The sequence below is a fragment of the Sphaeramia orbicularis genome, chromosome 13 (genome assembly GCF_902148855.1).
Source record: "Sphaeramia orbicularis chromosome 13, fSphaOr1.1, whole genome shotgun sequence".
Lineage (NCBI taxonomy): Eukaryota > Metazoa > Chordata > Actinopteri > Kurtiformes > Apogonidae > Sphaeramia > Sphaeramia orbicularis.
In genome coordinates, this window is record NC_043969.1 from 39,828,138 (window position 1) to 39,846,887 (window position 18,750).

The window sequence follows — 18,750 nt, forward strand, 5'->3', positions numbered from 1 at the left end:
AACCATTACTTATTATTGATTTATTGTCCCATATCCATAATAAGTACATTCTTAGGCCTAAACTTTCAAAAAGATTGGAGGAGGGTTCTTGTTTTACTCTGTAATTCCATTGGTATAATTGCAGAATTCAGTCCTGATTAGCAGGAAATCAACTTTAACTGGTTTTGGCAGCGTTATGCTGAGTCCTGATTGCTGGAAAAATTTTGCGCTGGGTTGTGTTGGCTGTTCACTAATAATAAGCTGACAGATGGATTTATAACATCTTTAGAACACACATATTTGAGGCCAGTACATGATTTGGAGTAAAATTATAGGAAGACGAAGATGCTTCCTGTCCCGATACCAAAAACATTTCCCTATTCAAAATTTCTGACTGTATTAATACTCTGAGGAGCAGATAGATGGTGTTGATTGAGTTTAAATGCACATTTTTGATTAATTATAGAAGGTAAGTTATGAAGTCAAGTGCAAAACTCTCTGTTGGTTCCTCCACATATTTAATTTCTTGTATGTTTTTATGTTGTCTTTTTATCCCACTGTGATGTAAATCATATAGCACAGGTCGCTCCGCTTGTAGTAACAAGATCCGTAGCGCGCTCATACTCAGATTATATTCCTCATCAGTTGTTTTCCTCAGTTTGCTCGCGGCAGCCAACCGCTGTCTGAATCTACAACAATGCCCTGCTGTTGTTTTGGGACTTCATTTCCATTGTTCTCGCTGCTGTCTGGGCCTTTTACTGTTGTGACTCCCTTGAATATGTATTTCCCCTGAAAGTGTTTTGACGATGACACAGATTGCCAGAGCATGGTAGATTAACATGCAGGACTTCTAATTTCTCTGCTTGTCATGGTGGCTCCCCGTCAGGGCACAGATATGCACAGCGGGATTTGCTAATTGGAGGTTGTTAGCTACAAGGGACAAGTGGTGGAAAATGACAGTAATCTGCTTAGCCTGGTGCCGGAGGTTGAATCACTGATTTGTTATGATTGGGGAGATTTAGACCGTCCTCGCTTTCATTTTTGCACTAACAGTATCTGTAGCTGTCTTTGTGTGAAATGATAATGCAGCACACAAGCGAGCGTTCATAACCTCTGCAGATCAAGGGAAGCGCTCAAACCTACTGGGTGAGAAACGGAGGGAGTCGGACCGACGTTTAAGTAACACGGTGAATGAACAGGAGCGTTATCACACACGGCTAAACAGAACTGGTTTTACTACAGTACCAGGGAGCATTTACACTAAACAGAGGCCGCAGGGTCATGGGTTCACACAAAAACTCACTTAAAATCAGGGCTGTATACCAAATATTTCATAAATGTATGTGTTAGGGCTGGGAGATAACATAAAAATGGAAATTTATTTGTATTATAGTTTAATTTATGAGTGTATTTTATAATTATACAGTGATATATACTGTTATTGAGTCATAGAATTGTTAACATAAATATTTTTAAAGGCAACTATAATAATAGTAATGATAAAAGCAGATACCTGATTAATTGGCTGATATCAAACTCCAGAAATTTCAAACCTAAAAAAATGCATGTCTGAGTCTACTTTTTTCACTTCATTAAGCATTGGATAACTCTTGAGCTCTACGTGTATGTCAAAAGCAATAAATCCTTAAATTAGCGCTGGACAATTAGGTTTCTCTCCATAAATATCATGAAAACATTGCAAAAATGTTATTAAATTGTTTATATTGACAAACATCATATCATTGCTTTCCTAAATCATTGAAGTCACTTTTTTCAGATTTTTCTGGATACGCAAATATAGTATTGGATGATTTAAACAAAAATCCAATTACTGGGTGAGGATGGGAGGGAGTCGGACCAACGTTTAAGTAAACACGGTGAATGAACAGGAGCGTTATCACACTTGGCTAAAACAGAACTGGTTTTACTACAGTACCAGGGAGCCATTTACACTAAACAGAGGCCGCAGGGTCATGGGTTCACACAAAACTCACTTTAAATCAAGTCTGTAATACAGAATATTTCATAAATGTACATGTTAGGTCTGATTATTCACTGTTTGTATTTTTATGTTTTTTAAATCAATTCAACGATTTCCATAAAGCCCTGTGAGGTGACTTTGTTGTGATACTGGGCTCTATAAATGAAACTGAAAATAAAAATGGAAATTGCTTCATGTCATAGTTAAATTTTTGGGTGTATTTTATAATTATACAGTGATATATACCATTATTGCATCATAGAATTGTTCAGATAAAGACTTTTTAAAGGCAAATATAATACTACCTATAAAACTAATACCTGATTAATTGGCTGATATCAAACCTCCAAAAATTTCAAACCTAAAAAAAAAAAAAGGCATGTCTGAGTCTACTTTTTTCACTTTATTAAGCATTGGATAACTCTTGAGCTCTACGTGTATGTCAAAAGCAATAAATCCTTAAATTAGCGCTGGACAATTAGGTTTCTCTCCATAAATATCATGAAAACATTGCAAAAATGTTATTAAATTGTTTATAATTGACAAACATCATATCATTGCTTTCCTAAAATCATTTAAGTCACTTTTTTCAGATTTTTCTGGATACGCAAATATAGTATTTGAGGATTTAAGCAAAAATCCAATTACTGGGTGAGGATGGGAGGGAGTTGGACCAACGTTTAAGTAAACACGGTGAATGAACAGGAGCGTTATCACACACGGCTAAAACAGAACTGGTTTTACTACAGTACCAGGGAGCCATTTACACTAAACAGAGGCCGCAGGGTCATGGGTTCACACAAAACTCACTTTAAATCAAGTCTGTAATACAGAATATTCATAAACATATGTGTTAGGGCTGGGAGATAACATAAAATGGAAATTTATTGTATTATTGTTTAATTTAAGTTTATTTTTTATAATTAGACACTTGATATATACCTTTTTTTTGGTAGTGGTTTATTGTTCTTATTTATCAATTTAATTTATTCTTTATTTTTTTGTTTGTACCTGGATGGCTTTTTAATCTATCCTGTATTTTATTCTTTTTGGGGGGTTTTTATTTATTCTTCTGTATAGCTTTTTTTTTTTTTCTTTTTTGTACAGTTTCTATGTCTTTAAATCTATTCTGTGTTTTACTCTTCTATTTTGGTTTTAATTATTCTTCTGTACAGCACTTTGGTCCACTGCAGTGTTTTTAAAGTGCTGTACAAATAAAGTTGGATTGGATTGCATCATAGAATTGTTCGGATAAAGACTTTTTAAAGGCAATATAATACTACCTATAAAACTAATACCTGATTAATTGGCTGATATCAAACCTCCAAAAATTTCAAACCTAAAAAAAAAAGGCATGTCTGAGTCTACTTTTTTCACTTCATTAAGCATTGGTAACTCTTGAGCTCTACGTGTATGTCAAAAACAATAAATCCTTAAATTAGCGCTGGACAATTAGGTTCTCTCCATAAATATCATGAAAACATTGCAAAAATGTTATTAAATTGTTTATATTGACAAACATCATATCATTGCTTTCCTAAAATCATTGAAGTCACTTTTTCAGATTTTTCTGGATACGCAAATATAGTATTTGATGATTTAAGCAAAAATCCAATTACTGGATGAGGATGGGAGGGAGTTGGACCAACGTTTAAGTAAACACGGTGAATGAACAGGAGCGTTATCACACTTGGCTAAAACAGAACTGGTTTTACTACAGTACCAGGGAGCCATTTACACTAAACAGAGGCCGCAGGGTCATGGGTTCACACAAAACTCACTTTAAATCAAGTCTGTAATACAGAATATTTCATAAATGTATGTGTTAGGTCTGATTATTCACTGTTTTGTATTTTTATGTTTTTAAATCAATTCAACAATTTCCATAAAGCCCTGTGAGGTGACTTTGTTGCAATACTGGGCTCTATAAATGAAACTGAAAATAAAAATGGAAATTTGATTCATGTCATAGTTAAATTTTTGGTGTATTTTTATAATTATACAATGTATATACCATTATTGCATCATAGAACTGTTCAGATAAAGAATTTTAAAGGCAAATATAATAACAACAATTATAAAAGCAGATACCTGATTAATTGGCTGATATCAAACCCCAAAAATAATTTAAAAAAAAAGAATGTACGTCTGAGTTTTTCACTTTATTAAGCATTAGACCTCCACATAATGTCAAAGCAATAAATCCTTAAATTAGCGCTGGACAATTAGGTTTCTCTCCATAAATATCATGCAATGATGATATTAAATTGTTTATATTGACAAACATCATATCATTGCTTTCCTAAAATCATTTAAGTCACTTTTCAGATTTTTCTGGATACGCAAATATAGTATTTGATGATTTAAGCAAAAATCCAATTACTGGGTGAGGATGGGAGGGAGTGGACCGACGTTTAAGTAAACACGGTGAATGAACAGGAACATCATCACACATGGCTAAAACAGAACTGGTTTTACTACAGTACCAGGGAGGCCGCAGGGTCATGGGTTCACACAAAACTCACTTTAAATCAAGTCTGTAATACCGAAATTTCATAAAGGTATGTGTTAAGGCTGATTATTTCACTGTTTGTTCATTTTCATTGTGTTTTTTTAATCAATTCAACAATTTCTGTAAAGCCCTGTGAGGCGACTTTGTTGTGATACTAGGCTCTATAAATAAAACTGAATTGAACTGAATTGGGAGATAAATAAAATGGAAATTTATTCATGTCATACTTACATTTTTGGGTGTATTTTTATAATTACACAGTGATATGTACTATAATTGCATCATAACATTGTTCAGATAAAGACTTTTTAAAGGCAATATAATAATAACAATTATAAAAGCAGATACCTGATTAATTGACTGATACCAAACCCCAAAAATTTCAAAACTAAAAAAATTATGCATGTCTGAGTTTACTTTTTCACTTTATTAAGCACTGGATAACTCTTGAAGTGCCACATGTATGACAAAGCAATAAACACTTAAATTAGGGCTCAGTAATTAGGTTTCTCTCTATAAACATCATGAAACTTTGCAAAAATTACATTGAGTTGTTTATATTGACAAACATCATATTGTCGCGTTCCTAAAATCATTTAGCACATAAAGATTCAAACATCCGCCGTCGACCTAATCCACTAATTCTATCAATACATGTAAATAATTGGTGTAAAATACAGTTTGTCATCCTTTCATGGTCATCAGATATGACCCATTTGGATGTTCGGAGGCTCCGTAGTTACCGTGGAAAACACTGTCATCTTCTACAACATTAATTCACCTGTAAAAGCATATATTTTAATCAATGACAGTGGATGGAGACACTGGATTATGTTCAGTTAATGATAGATTTGCTGAAAAGTCACTTTTTTCTTCAGTTTTCTCTGTTTTTAATATAATAACCCCCAACTTTACTCTGAGCTTTTATGAACGTCTCATGATTGTGAATTAAATGTAGGAAAATACTTGATTTTCACTGAAAAGCACAAATAAAGAAGATAGTATTACAATGAATGGTGATAAATCGCTTAAGGAAGGTTAAATATAGAGAAAACTGACACAAAAGTAACACTGGGTCCTTATGGTTAATATTTGAAAACAGAAATACTGTTTATAGCCAGTTTATAGCCTTAGTTTTTGGTCCAGAGGATATGAAACACTGCCTAAAGGAATGCCACATATTCTTCATATAAAGTATACAGGGTGGGAAGCAAAATTTACAATATTTTGAGGCAGGCATTGAAAGACAGTGTATGACCAATTAGTTTATTGAAAGTCATGAGAATTTATTTGCCACAAGAAAATTGACATAATAGAAAATGTTTTTATTCTATGTGTCCTCCTTCTTTCTCAATAACTGCCTTCACACGCTTCCTGAAACTTGCGCAAGTGTTCCTCAAATATTCGGGTGACAACTTCTCCCCATTCTCTTTAATAGTATCTTTAAGAAAGTCGACATTGCTGTGTGATGTTCTATTGGTAGCATGTTCTAAAACGCCCCAAACAGCAGAATCCAGAGGGTTTAGATCTTGGCTAGAAGGCGGCCATAAACATGATTCCCAAAAATTGCTAAAGTTGGATTTGTTGCTGTTGTCAACAAGTGTTTTGGTGTTCTTGTGTAAGATTTTAACTTCAAATCATATTTTACTACATTTCTAACGGTCTTGTTGTCTACCTCAAGTTCATTTGCCATTTTTCTTATGGATTTGGTTGGATCCTTTAGGATTTTGGATTTGAGAGCTTTAATAAAAGCTTTGGTACGTTTTTTGTTGCTTCCTCCACTTCCAGACTTTCTCGTAATAGTTTTGCTCATAGTCATTCTCTTCTTCCATTATAAACAGTCTTTATGGACACTCCAACTATTTTTGAAATCTCCTTTGGTGTGACGAGTGCATTCAGCAAATCACACACTCTTTGACGCTTGCTTCCTGATTACTCATATGGGCAAAAGTTTCTGAAAAGGTATGGATAATAGTGTTAGGTATGATTATGACATCAATATATGTTTGGTTTCAAACAATTGACGTAGTGGCTGCTGAGAAAAAACAACTAAATGTTCATTGTAAATTTTGCTTCCCCACCCTGTATATACGTATAATGTTTAAAGATTGGTTCCATTTACGTCCAATAGTGTGTTTAGAGAAATAAAATAGCCATGAAACAAGGATCTATTCACCAGATTCAAGAGCCATTTTTGTATTTGGTGCTTTAAAAAGCTCATAATGCTGTTTGTGTTTTACAGTCGGCACAGATGGGGTTAAAGTCTAATGGGGAAAAGGCAGCTCACAGAGAGGAGAAGTAGAGTGGAGTCTCTTCCCACAGTGAATTGAATTAGTAATGCCAGAGACATAAAGGTCCTGAAAGAGTGGCCTGATCCCCTGTGGAACACTAGTGACGAGCAGTACAGCGGGTTTCCTCCACTCCAGCTAAACATGTTTTTCAGAACAACTGGAGGTACGGCGTCTGTTCTGTGAAGCTGGACTGTTTAATTCCAAGTCAAACACGTCAATATTCAAGCCCTCGACCGTGGAAGTGAAGCTGCAAAATACGTCATCGTGTACGATGTGAATGCGTTCTCTGGCAGCGAACGCTAGAGGACACTGATGCATCATGGAACGCGACCCTGTGGTCGGTAGGCAGCGCCCGTTCAAGGACACAAGTTATTGTTTCTAGTCAAAACTGCAGCAGGTCTGGGGTTTTATGACATCTGTATGATATTTAGAGCAAATAATTCAACAATATGAATAATGACGCAGAAAGAACACATTAGAATAATAGACAAAACCATATACTTTTATTGTTTTTGGTATTACTGTATCATATAATAATACACAAACCATATACTTTTATTGTTTTTGGTATTACTGTATCATATAATAATACACAAACCATATACTTTTATTGTTTTTGGTATTACTGTATCATATAATAATACACAAACCATATACTTTTATTGTTTTTGGTATTACTGTATCATATAATAATACACAACCATATACTTTTATTGTTTTTGGTATTACAGTATCATATAATAATACACAAACCATATACTTTTATTGTTTTTGGTATTACAGTATCATATAATAATACACAAACAGTATATTTTTATGTTTTTGGTGTTACAGTATCATATAATAACACACAAAACATATATTTTTATTGCTTTTGGTATTACAGTATCATATGGTAATACACAAACAGTATATTTTTATGTTTTTGTATGACAGTATCATATAATAATACACAAACCATATATTTTTATGTTTTTGGTATTACAGTATCATATAGTAATACACAAACTGTATATTTTTATTGCTTTTGGTATTACAGTATCATATAATAATACACAAAACATATATTTTTATTGTTTTTTGGTATTACAGTATCATATAATAATACACAAACGATATATTTTTATTGTTTTTTGGTATTACAGTATCATATAATAATACACAAACAGTATATTTTTATGTTTTTGGTATTACTGTATCATATAATAATACACAAACCATATACTTTTATTGTTTTTGGTATTACTGTATCATATAATAATACACAAACCATATACTTTTATTGTTTTTGGTATTACTGTATCATATAATAATACACAAACCATATACTTTTATTGTTTTTGGTATTACAGTATCATATAATAATACACAAACCATATACTTTTATTGTTTTTGGTATTACAGTATCATATAATAATACACAAACCATATACTTTTATTGTTTTTGGTATTACAGTATCATATAATAATACACAAACAGTATATTTTTATGTTTTTGGTATTACAGTATCATATAATAATACACAAAACATATATTTTTATTGCTTTTGGTATTACAGTATCATATAATAATACACAAAACATATATTTTTATGTTTTTGTATGACAGTATCATATATAATACACAAACCATATATTTTTATGTTTTGGTATTACAGTATCATATGGTAATACACAAACAGTATATTTTTTATTGCTTTTGGTATTACAGTATCATATAATAATACACAAACCATATACTTTTATTGTTTTTGGTATTACAGTATCATATAATAATACACAAACCATATATTTTTATTGTTTTTTGGTATTACAGTATCATATAATAATACACAAACCATATATTTTTATGTTTTTGGTATTACAGTATCATATAATAATACACAAAACATATATTTTATTGCTTTTGGTATTACAGTATCATATAATAATACACAAACCATATATTTTTATGTTTTTGGTATTACAGTATCATATAATAATACACAAACCGTATATTTTTATTGCTTTTGGTATTACAGTATCATATAATAATACACAAACTGTATATTTTTATTGCTTTTGGTATTACAGTATCATATAATAATACACAAACCCATATATTTTTATGTTTTTGGTATTACAGTATCATATAATAATACACAAACCGTATATTTTTATTGCTTTTGGTATTACAGTATCATATAATAATACACAAACTGTATATTTTTATTGCTTGTGGTATTACAGTATCATATAATAATACACAAAACCATATATTTTTATGTTTTTGGTATTACAGTATCATATAATAATACACCAAACCGTATATTTTTATTGCTTTTGGTATTATAGTATCATATAATAATACACAAACCATATATTTTTATTGCTTTTGGTATTATAGTATCATATAATAATACACAAACTGTATATTTTTATTGCTTTTGGTATTATAGTATCATATAATAATACACAAACCATATATTTTTATTGCTTTTGGTATTACCGTATCATATAATAATACACAAACCCATATATTTTTATGTTTTTGGTATTATAGTATCATATAATAATACACAAACCATATATTTTTATGTTTTTGGTATTATAGTATCATATAATAATACACAAACCATATATTTTTATGTTTTTGGTATTACAGTATCATATAATAATACACAAACCATATATTTTTATTGCTTTTGGTATTATAGTATCATATAATAATAATACACAAACCATATATTTTTATTGCTTTTGGTATTATAGTATCATATAATAATACACAAACTGTATATTTTTATTGTTTTTGGTATTACAGTATCATATAATAATACACAAACTGTATATTTTTATTGCTTTTGGTATTACAGTATCATATAATAATAATACACAAACCATATATTTTTATTGCTTTTGGTACTATAGTATCATATAATAATACACAAACCGTATATTTTTATTACTTTTGGTACTATAGTATCATATAATAATACACAAACCGTATATTTTTATTACTTTTGGTATTGCAGTATCATATAATAATACACAAACAGTATGTTTTGGTATTACAGTACATTACTACCAGGCTATTAGAGAAAAATGTCTCAGCATATCATCATCACATGATGCATTTATTGTCATAACATGATGTTTTTCAGGTTATTACAAAATGTTATAATTTTTTGAGAGCGTACAATGACAAACCAGCTTAATAACATAAAAACAAAAACTTTTGTCATTATTGTTCATATTATGTGATACCTTCACATTATAACATGATACGTTGTTAAATTGTAATAATGATAGTAATACATGTCATGAGTTATGATGTTGCTATAAGTTAGTGCTACATGAATTGCATGAAAGTACGTCATGACATAAAACTTAACTCGCAACAACATAAAAATATCTTGTTATGTTATGTTTTGTTATGTTATGAAGTAAAAATATCTTTTTTATCAAGGGAAAATAGCTTTTTAAAATGTTATTTTCATGTGAAAATATTGTTTTATTACAAAATATCTTGTTTCGATGTTAAAATATCTAATTTGAACCTGAAAATATCTTGTTATAACATTAACGTATATCTTATTAGAAGACGTAGTATTAAAAAAAAATCTAATTATAGCCCCAAAATATCTGTCTACAATATCAAATATCTTGTGATTTCTTGTTTTAACATTAACATATCTTGTTATTATGTGAAAACGTGTGAAAAGCATCTTACTTTATCAACGTTATTTCTGTTTTCTGTCCCAGCAGCGATATGCATAGTTGGTTATGGATATACAACTCGTTAAAATACAGATTAGTTTTACTTGAATAGTCAAGTCCATGATTTCTATTAATATTTTCGTCTATTTATCATGGATTTAAGTATCTGTAAAGAGTGACGTTATAAAAAAATATATGTGTTTGACTTCCCTTTATAGCTGTACACTAATGTGTGTTTGGCTTGTGAATTATATCTAAACATTTACACTCAAATTTACATTTATAACATTTGGCAGACAATCTCATCCAGAGTAATATAAAGGCAACACTGTGAGATCAAGTGAAGACAGACATTTGGCATCAGTTTCATCATCTCAGTGAACCGCTTCAGCTAAAACACTGATTTCCATTTAAATACTATGCACCAGCTTTGTACAGAATATTCTCCCTTCAGAAACCCAGGAGCCTGAATTCCACCAACATCATAAGATACAATTATGTTTGCTGTAAATAATGACTCCTGGACCTGGTCGATGATATAGTGGCACCACATCCCTCAGTCAGGATAAGAACGGGGCCAAGGGGGCCGAGCCTACCAGGTCACACCGGCAACGCTGTGAAGGGAGTACTTGTTTCCTGGGAAAGGGATCTGCGGCCAAGTCCAGATGCCGAGGCGCTCCCCAGGGACAGCGTCCTGAGTCCAGACTGGAGGAAGTGCAGTGTGAGAGCCGGCGAGGCTGGGCCTGGATCACTGTCAGCTGCCTGCACTGCTGCAGGATGGGAGACTAAATCACTCCGCTCCTTCTCTGAGGCCCAAGCCACATGTGGTATTCATTTACAACAAGCTTGTGAAGAATGAGAAGGAGGGGGGGGGACATGGAAAACAGCTTTATGACACATCAGGATGACAGAGAGGATTACTCAGTTGTACACGCTGAAACACCACTCATTGGGTTTTTCTTACAACAAAGATGGAACAAGCCTCCCTGGTCCATTGTCTGCAGGGGAAAATGTCTGTGATGGTCACAATTTCTCACAGCCTTGATAAGTGGATACAGTGAATCAAAGCCACTGACTCTGCTTTCTAGAGTAACAGGAGAAACCCAGTTTTGATGTTGTAGTCCCGTGTACCTCATTGCCATGCTCTGTTTGCTGTGTGGGGTGAACTCAAAAGAAGGTGAATATTAGCTCATGTGAAATGACTTGTGACTTCTGATGAGTTTCGACTTCCCTTTTTTTTTTCCTCTAATCTTGTCTTTTAGTTCTCTAAATTTCAGTCCCATTCATTATCCCTGACACACAGACACATATATACAACACTTCCTTCCCTCTCTCTCTCTCTCTCTCTTTTTTTTTTTTTCTTGTTTTTCTCTCATGGACCACAGAGTCACCACCCTGCAGAGATTCAGATTCATCCTCTGTCCTCTAAGTAATAGCTTTTGCTAAATGCACTGTTGGATTTCTAATCCATTTCACCCTGGGAAACATTTTAAGTCAACACAATGACTGACACTGTATACACAGCGTGTGCTGACTTGAATTTGGTGCACATTAACCTCCGTCATGACAAATGCGAGCACTTGTTAAAGGTTTGCGCAAAGTAGAAATAGCCCTTGTATCTGCAGGAAAGACAGGTTGTACTCGTATCGCCTGAATGGTCTTTTACAAATATTTAAAATTGTGAAAAATGTGCATTACAAGGACGTGTGTCTTCACGAAAGCTTATCAGCACAAAACTTCAAACACAAAGTCCGCATGTCTCAATCTCATTTGAGTGCTGCCGACTTCGACATTTTAATCAGTGTGATAGTGTGAGGAGCCAAATGGGTTTCTAGTGGATGGAATGCCTCCTTGCCAAACATAACACAGTGATCAGTAAAGGAGAGCTTATTAAATGGAGGTAGTCACAGTGCTGGCGCTTAACTCCCCATCGGCACACATTTCCTGCTGTCTCAGGGATTCTTTCCACTCTCTTTAGACACAATTATCAAGGGAGAAGCAGGCCTTGAGGAGGGCTTGCACTCCCCCTTCCAAAAAAAGCCTCTCTCCGAGTCTCCCTTTTTCATCTGCAGAGGGAGTAGCCTTGACCACATTCTCGGGGTTGAATAGCCTCTTTCAAACACAGATGTCTTGTCAAATTTTGCCCTCTAGTGTTGAGTTTACATTATTGCATTGTTGTGGTCTGGGAGTTTTTTTCCCAAACAGCTCTTAACTCTAATGCAGGGGTGTCAAAGTCATTTTAGTTCAGGGGCCAAATTCAGCTAAATTTGATCTGAAGTGGACCAGACCAGAAAAATAATAACATAATAACCTATAAATAATGACAACTCCAAATTTTTGTCTTTGTTTTAGTGTAAAAAAAAACCCCAAAACATTAAATTATGAAAATACTTACTTTTATAAACTATCCAAAAAAAAAAACCTGAAAAAACTGAAATTTAGATTTAAAAAATGTAAGAAAATTTAGTGCAATTTTAACAATATTATTCCTCAACTTATCATTTCTACATGTGCATTATGGATCAGAGCTACAAAGACACTAAACACTGAGGAACAGGAAGAAACTAGTTCAAATTGTGCTTAATTTTCTTTAGACATTTCAGGTTCATATTTGTTCAGGTTATTCACATTTTAGTGTTACAGGATAGTTTGTAAAGGTAAATATTTGCATAATTTAATGTTATTTTTTGCACTAAAACAAAGAAAAAAAATTTAAGTTGTTAATTCTAGATTTTTTTTGGCGTAATTCAAGATTTTTTTACTTAATTGAAGATTTTTTTTTTTTTTTGGCTTTATTCAAGATTTTTTTTAACTTAATTGAAGATTTTTTTTTTTGCTTAATTCAAGATTATTTTAACTTAATTGAAGATTTTGTTTTTGCTTAATTGAAGTTTTTTTTTTTTTTACTTAATTGAAGATTTTTTTTTTGGCTTAATTCAAGATTTTTTTTTTTTTTTTTTGGCTTAATTTAAGATTTTTTTTTAACTTAAATGAATTTTTTTTTTTTTTTTTGCTTAATTGAAGATTTTTTTTTTGGCTTAATTCAAGATTTTTTGCTAAATTTGAGATTTTTTTTTTTTTTTTGGCTTAATTGAAGATTTTTTTTTTTTGGGCTTAACTGCAGTTTTTTTTTTTACTTAATTAAAGTTTTTTTTTGGCTAAATTCAAGTTTTTTTCCTTAATTCAAGCTTTTTTTTTTTTTTTGCTTAATTCAATTCAAGACTGTGGAATTTTTGCATTTGGCAAAAACATCCCAGGGGCCGAACTGGACCCTTTGGCAGGCCGCATGTTTGACAACCCTGCTCTAATGTAAAGGCACTTAGGAGAAAATGCTAATAGAAGTGTTTAAAAATTAAAAAGTAGCACCGCTGATGCTAATGTAAAACCATAATGTGTCTGTCTCCACTTAGGGTGTTCCTCCTGGTCCGAGGCTGCCCACTAATGGAAGCTTAGGAGTCATGTCCGGCCAGTCGCAGCCTCGGCCCCCGGCGCCCGCAACCAGCAGAAAGGCCCGGCCAAAGCTCAAGCCATGCAGGGTCGGATTAATCAGCAGCAGCACGCCATCAACAGCCCAGTAAGACGCATGTTCAATACAACATTCAAACTGTGTCCGACTTATCGAACATGAGCTAAACTCAGCTTTGTGTTTTCTGTAAGGACAAAGACAGCACACATGAACAGTTCAGTCGACACCCTTACGAGACCACCGCCTGATTACAAGCAGTCAAGGAGTATGGTGGGAGTTCAGCACGGAAGCATCTTCACAGGTAATGTACTTTACCATACCATACCAACTTTATTTATAAAGCACTTAAGAACTTTACGGCTGGCCAAAGTGCCGTACACGAATCATAAAACAAGATTACAGATTTCCTTATTGTCATTTGACAGCACAGTGTACATACAGCACAGAGTACATCAAATGAGATTTCGATCGATGATTAGGGACGTCGGGCCGCTGCAACTGGTGCGCTACCATAGAACCCTTTTCTTTGAAATTTGCAGTGAAGAACAAGATAATGCAAAGCACAAATATAAGACATCATACAGTTTTCACACAGTGCATGTGGACACATGCTGGATTTTTTTCATGGATTTGAAAGGAATTTGGGGGACAGGGTGAACGTTAAAGGCAGACAGCAGACGTGATATTCGGTATATATTAGGCCTGTAACGGTACACGTACCGAACTGTTTCGGTACAACACCTGTTCGGTTCGGTACACAGCTGTACGGAAACGGCACAGTATGACGAGAAAAAGAAAAAGGAATGAAAGACGTTGTTTGATGAGGAACTTTAAATCCGCGCAAGTTTCACATGGACATATGGAAGGACGCACACATTGACCCAAAGTATGAAATAGCAGCTGATATAAGGTAAAAAAAAAAAAAAAAAAAAAATATGATGTGAGCCTGGAAGGAAGAGACTGAAGACCCTCCACCACTCAGTACAGTCCAGTTTGGATCAGTTCAGGTTCAGGTGAAGACAACAACGAGGAAAGAGACGTTAATAAGACGGACGTGTTTGGCCCCCTAGGAACTCGGTAGTTCTAAAACACTGACACTAGCTCTGTCTGTCTGTCTGTCTGTCTGTCTATCACACACGCTGTATAATAGAGGAAATAAATAGAACGTTGAAAGTATGTAAAGTTTCAACTTTCCTTTCACCGACAGCGTTCGTTACATGACTTATGGACTGCACCCCCAGGTCTATAACTGCGCCCCCCCCCACCCCCCGGCTCCGACAAATAAATAAAAATAAAAATCCTCCATGCACACACACACACAAACACACACAGTGTCCTAAACAGTTTGTTCTCTGTCCTAAAAAAATAAATTTGGTTCATTGTGTTTGTCAAAGTTTCTCTTCAGTTTGTTTAAACAGAATACCAGTTTACCCTCTTGTTAATGTTGCACTTTATGTGGAATTTTTTTGTTATTTTTATGCAGAATGTGAACTGACAGAACTGTGATTAGATTTTCTTGTTTGTTTGAAACTACCTTTCAGGGAAAAGTGCAATACTATATGTTTAAAATACATTTAGTAATATTAAGAATTTATTTTATTTTCTATTTGATTTGTAGCAGCAGAATTATATTCTTCCTGTTTGTTCTATATTCTATTGTGTCCAAAAATTTGGGGGGTGGATGTTAAAAATTCATAAATGCATTAATAGACATTTTTGAGGGGTTTTCTTTCTTCCCATACCGAACCGCAAAAAAATGAACCGTGGCTTTGAAAACCGAAAACATACCGAACCGAAAATTCTGTGTACCGTTACAGGCCTAGTATGTATAAATAAACCAAATAGATATAAAACAGGGAAATAAATAAGTAAATAAGTAAGTAAAGCAGTGATAAACACAGGGTGAAAAGCGGGCAAGCAACAAACAAAATACATCATAAAAACAAAGACGAATTAGAATCTGAAATATAAAAAAGAACAACTCCGCCTCATTGATTAAAAGCCAATGCGAAAAAGTGCATTTTTAGACTTGATTTAAAGACAGGCAGAGACTGAGCCTGTCCAACATCTCAGGGCAACTTTCATGATATGACTGAAATTATTGATTCACCAGTCGATCAGCGCAGGAAAACACTTGTATTTTGACTATTAACAGTTCATTTGGATCAAAGATGATAATTCGCCAATAGTGGTAGTGGTGTTTATCTGTTGTTGTACGAAAAACTTCCTGTCTGATGATGCGAAAATCTCAGCCCGCTACACACTGTCTAGACTGTCTACGACCCTGTCTGATGATGCCTCACCCTACCACTGTCTAGACCCCTGGTCCTTGTGAGCCACTATCCTGCATGTTTTAGATGTATCCCTCTTCCAACACCCTTATTCAAATGATACGCCTGTCATCAAGCTCTGCAGAAGCCTGATAACGACTGTCAGGTGCTGGAAGAGGGAAACATCTAAAACATGCAGGATAGTGGCTCTCGGGACCAGGGTTTAGGACCAGGGGTCTAGACAGTGTTGAGGGGAATCAAATATGATACCAATAGCCGTTGAATCACCAGTAGTCCACACTGAGCGCTGAAATGTGACCATCTCTCATGACAAATACATGTGGACACTAAAGGATACTTCATTTAAGTCGATGTAAACTGTGACATCAGCCTGCTAGCTATTAGTATGCTAGCTGTTAGCAACAAAACCCAAAGAGCGCAAAGTAAACAAACAACGCTGGGCCAGATTTTCAGGATAAGTGAATCCCAAACTGAAGTACTCCAACTGTTGATGACTCCAGATTGCACAAAAAATTGCACTAAACTGTGTAGAATTTGATACTGTGCCCTTACCAAGGTCACAATAGTTTTGGATTTTTCATTATAGTTTAGTTTCATTTAGTTTTGACTTTTTTTCCTCTAATTCAGTTAGTTTTAGTTTTTAGAGCAGGTTTGCTAGTTTTTATTAGTTATCGTTTTTTTCTACAGGGTGGGGAAGCAAAATTTACAATATTTTGAGGCAGGGATTGAAAACAGTGTATGACCAATTAGTTTATTGAAAGTCATGAGAATTTATTTGCCACAAGAAAATTGACATAATAGAAAATGTTTTTATTCTATGTGTCCTCCTCTTTCTCAATAACTGCCTTCACATGCTTCCTGAAACTTGCGCAAGTGTTCCTCAAATATTCAGGTGACAACTTCTCCCATTCTTCTTTAATAGTATCTTCCAGACTTTCTCCTAATAGTTTTGCTCATAGTCATTCTCTTCTTTCCATTATAAATCTTTATGGACACTCCAACTATTTTTGAAATCTCCTTTGGTGTGACGAGTGCATTCAGCAAATCACACACTCTTTCCTGATTACTCATATGGGCAAAAGTTTCTGAAAAGGTATGGATAATAGTGTTAGGTATGATTATGACATCAATATATGTTTGGTTTCAAAACAATTGACATAGTGCCTGCTGAGAAAAACAACTAAATGTTCATTGTAAATTTTGCTTCCCCACCCTGTAAATGCTTAGTTTTAGTTTTTTTGTCTCTTATCTTCCTCGTCATCGTATTCAAAGAAATCCCGTACAGGACTCTGCTGCTTTCTCCCAACTTTAGCTTCCACGTTTCCAGGTAGAGTGAGGACGAGAAGCCGACTCTAAACGACAAGTGACGAGACGTGACAGATCGTGAAGTGACTTATGGTGCCACTAGCTAAAATTGCTCAAGTGAAATAAATCGATTTTGTATCAGTTCGACATTGACAAAGACGAAAACTAAGGGGATTTTATCCACAATTTTTAAATGTTTTAGTTAGTTTTGTAAGTACACAATACAGTTTCAGTTAGTTATTGTTTTTATTTTAATTATAGTTTTTGTTTATGTAACGGGTGGGTTAGTCTCTTAGTTTCAGTTTGCTTTGAATCAGCGGCACATCCGTTAATTAGTACTCTGCGTTATATAGTTATGAAGGACGACTCGGACCACAACAGTTGTAGACTCAGCAGTTTACTTTCAGTCGGTGCATCACATCTGTACAGCAGAGTGAATTATTAAACATTGTCCGCGGCCTTTCCCTCTGGTACAGCCATACACAGACCCCTGCAGCATTGGAACATGTGTCTATCTTCAGTTTTAAAAATAAACTTAACACATTACATTTAGACACACAACACGTCTGCAACATAAAACTGTCTCATATAAATGTACACTGCTTCACAATATTCAATAAAACCAAAACAATTACTGAAATTGCAGCAGAGAGTAAAAGAGCCTACCTTTCCTCATTGCATCTAGCGCGAACTGAGGAAAAAGACCGCGCGATGACATCATTAACTTGCGTCAACAGTTCAGATTTAAAGTGACAGTACAGGTATGAACAGTTCATTACATTAACAAAACTCATTATAGAACCTTCTTTTATAATACTAAATTAATGTTTCTGAATACCCCATCAGGATTTGGTGACAAGAAAATACAACAATGATATTTTTAATCTAGTTACATTTATTTCAGTTAGAAAATGTTTTTTTTAGTTCTTGTTTTTGTTAACGATAATAACCTCGGCCCCTACATATGCAGAAGGTACAGGGTGGGGAAGCAAAATTTACAATGAACATTTAGTTGTTTTTCTCAGCAGGCACTACGTCAGTTGTTTTGAAACCAAACATATATTGATGTCATAATCATACCTAACACTATTATCCATACCTTTTCAGAAACTTTTGCCCATATGAGTAATCAGGAAAGCAAACGTCAAAGAGTGTGTGATTTGCTGAATGCACTCGTCACACCAAAGGAGATTTCAAAAAGTTGGAGTGTCCATAAAGACTGTTTA

General features: G+C 33.9%; 1 protein-coding gene across 1 annotated transcript in view; it reads left to right on the forward strand.

The window, feature by feature from the left end:
* Positions 1 to 18,750, forward strand: part of LOC115431155 (mastermind-like protein 2) — a 130,812-nt gene that overhangs the window by 111,576 nt on the left and 486 nt on the right. Inside the window, 4 exon segments of the mRNA XM_030151390.1 lie at positions 13,873 to 13,954; positions 13,957 to 14,036; positions 14,120 to 14,155; positions 14,157 to 14,229. Coding sequence (XP_030007250.1) covers positions 13,873 to 13,954; positions 13,957 to 14,036; positions 14,120 to 14,155; positions 14,157 to 14,229 — 271 coding nt within the window.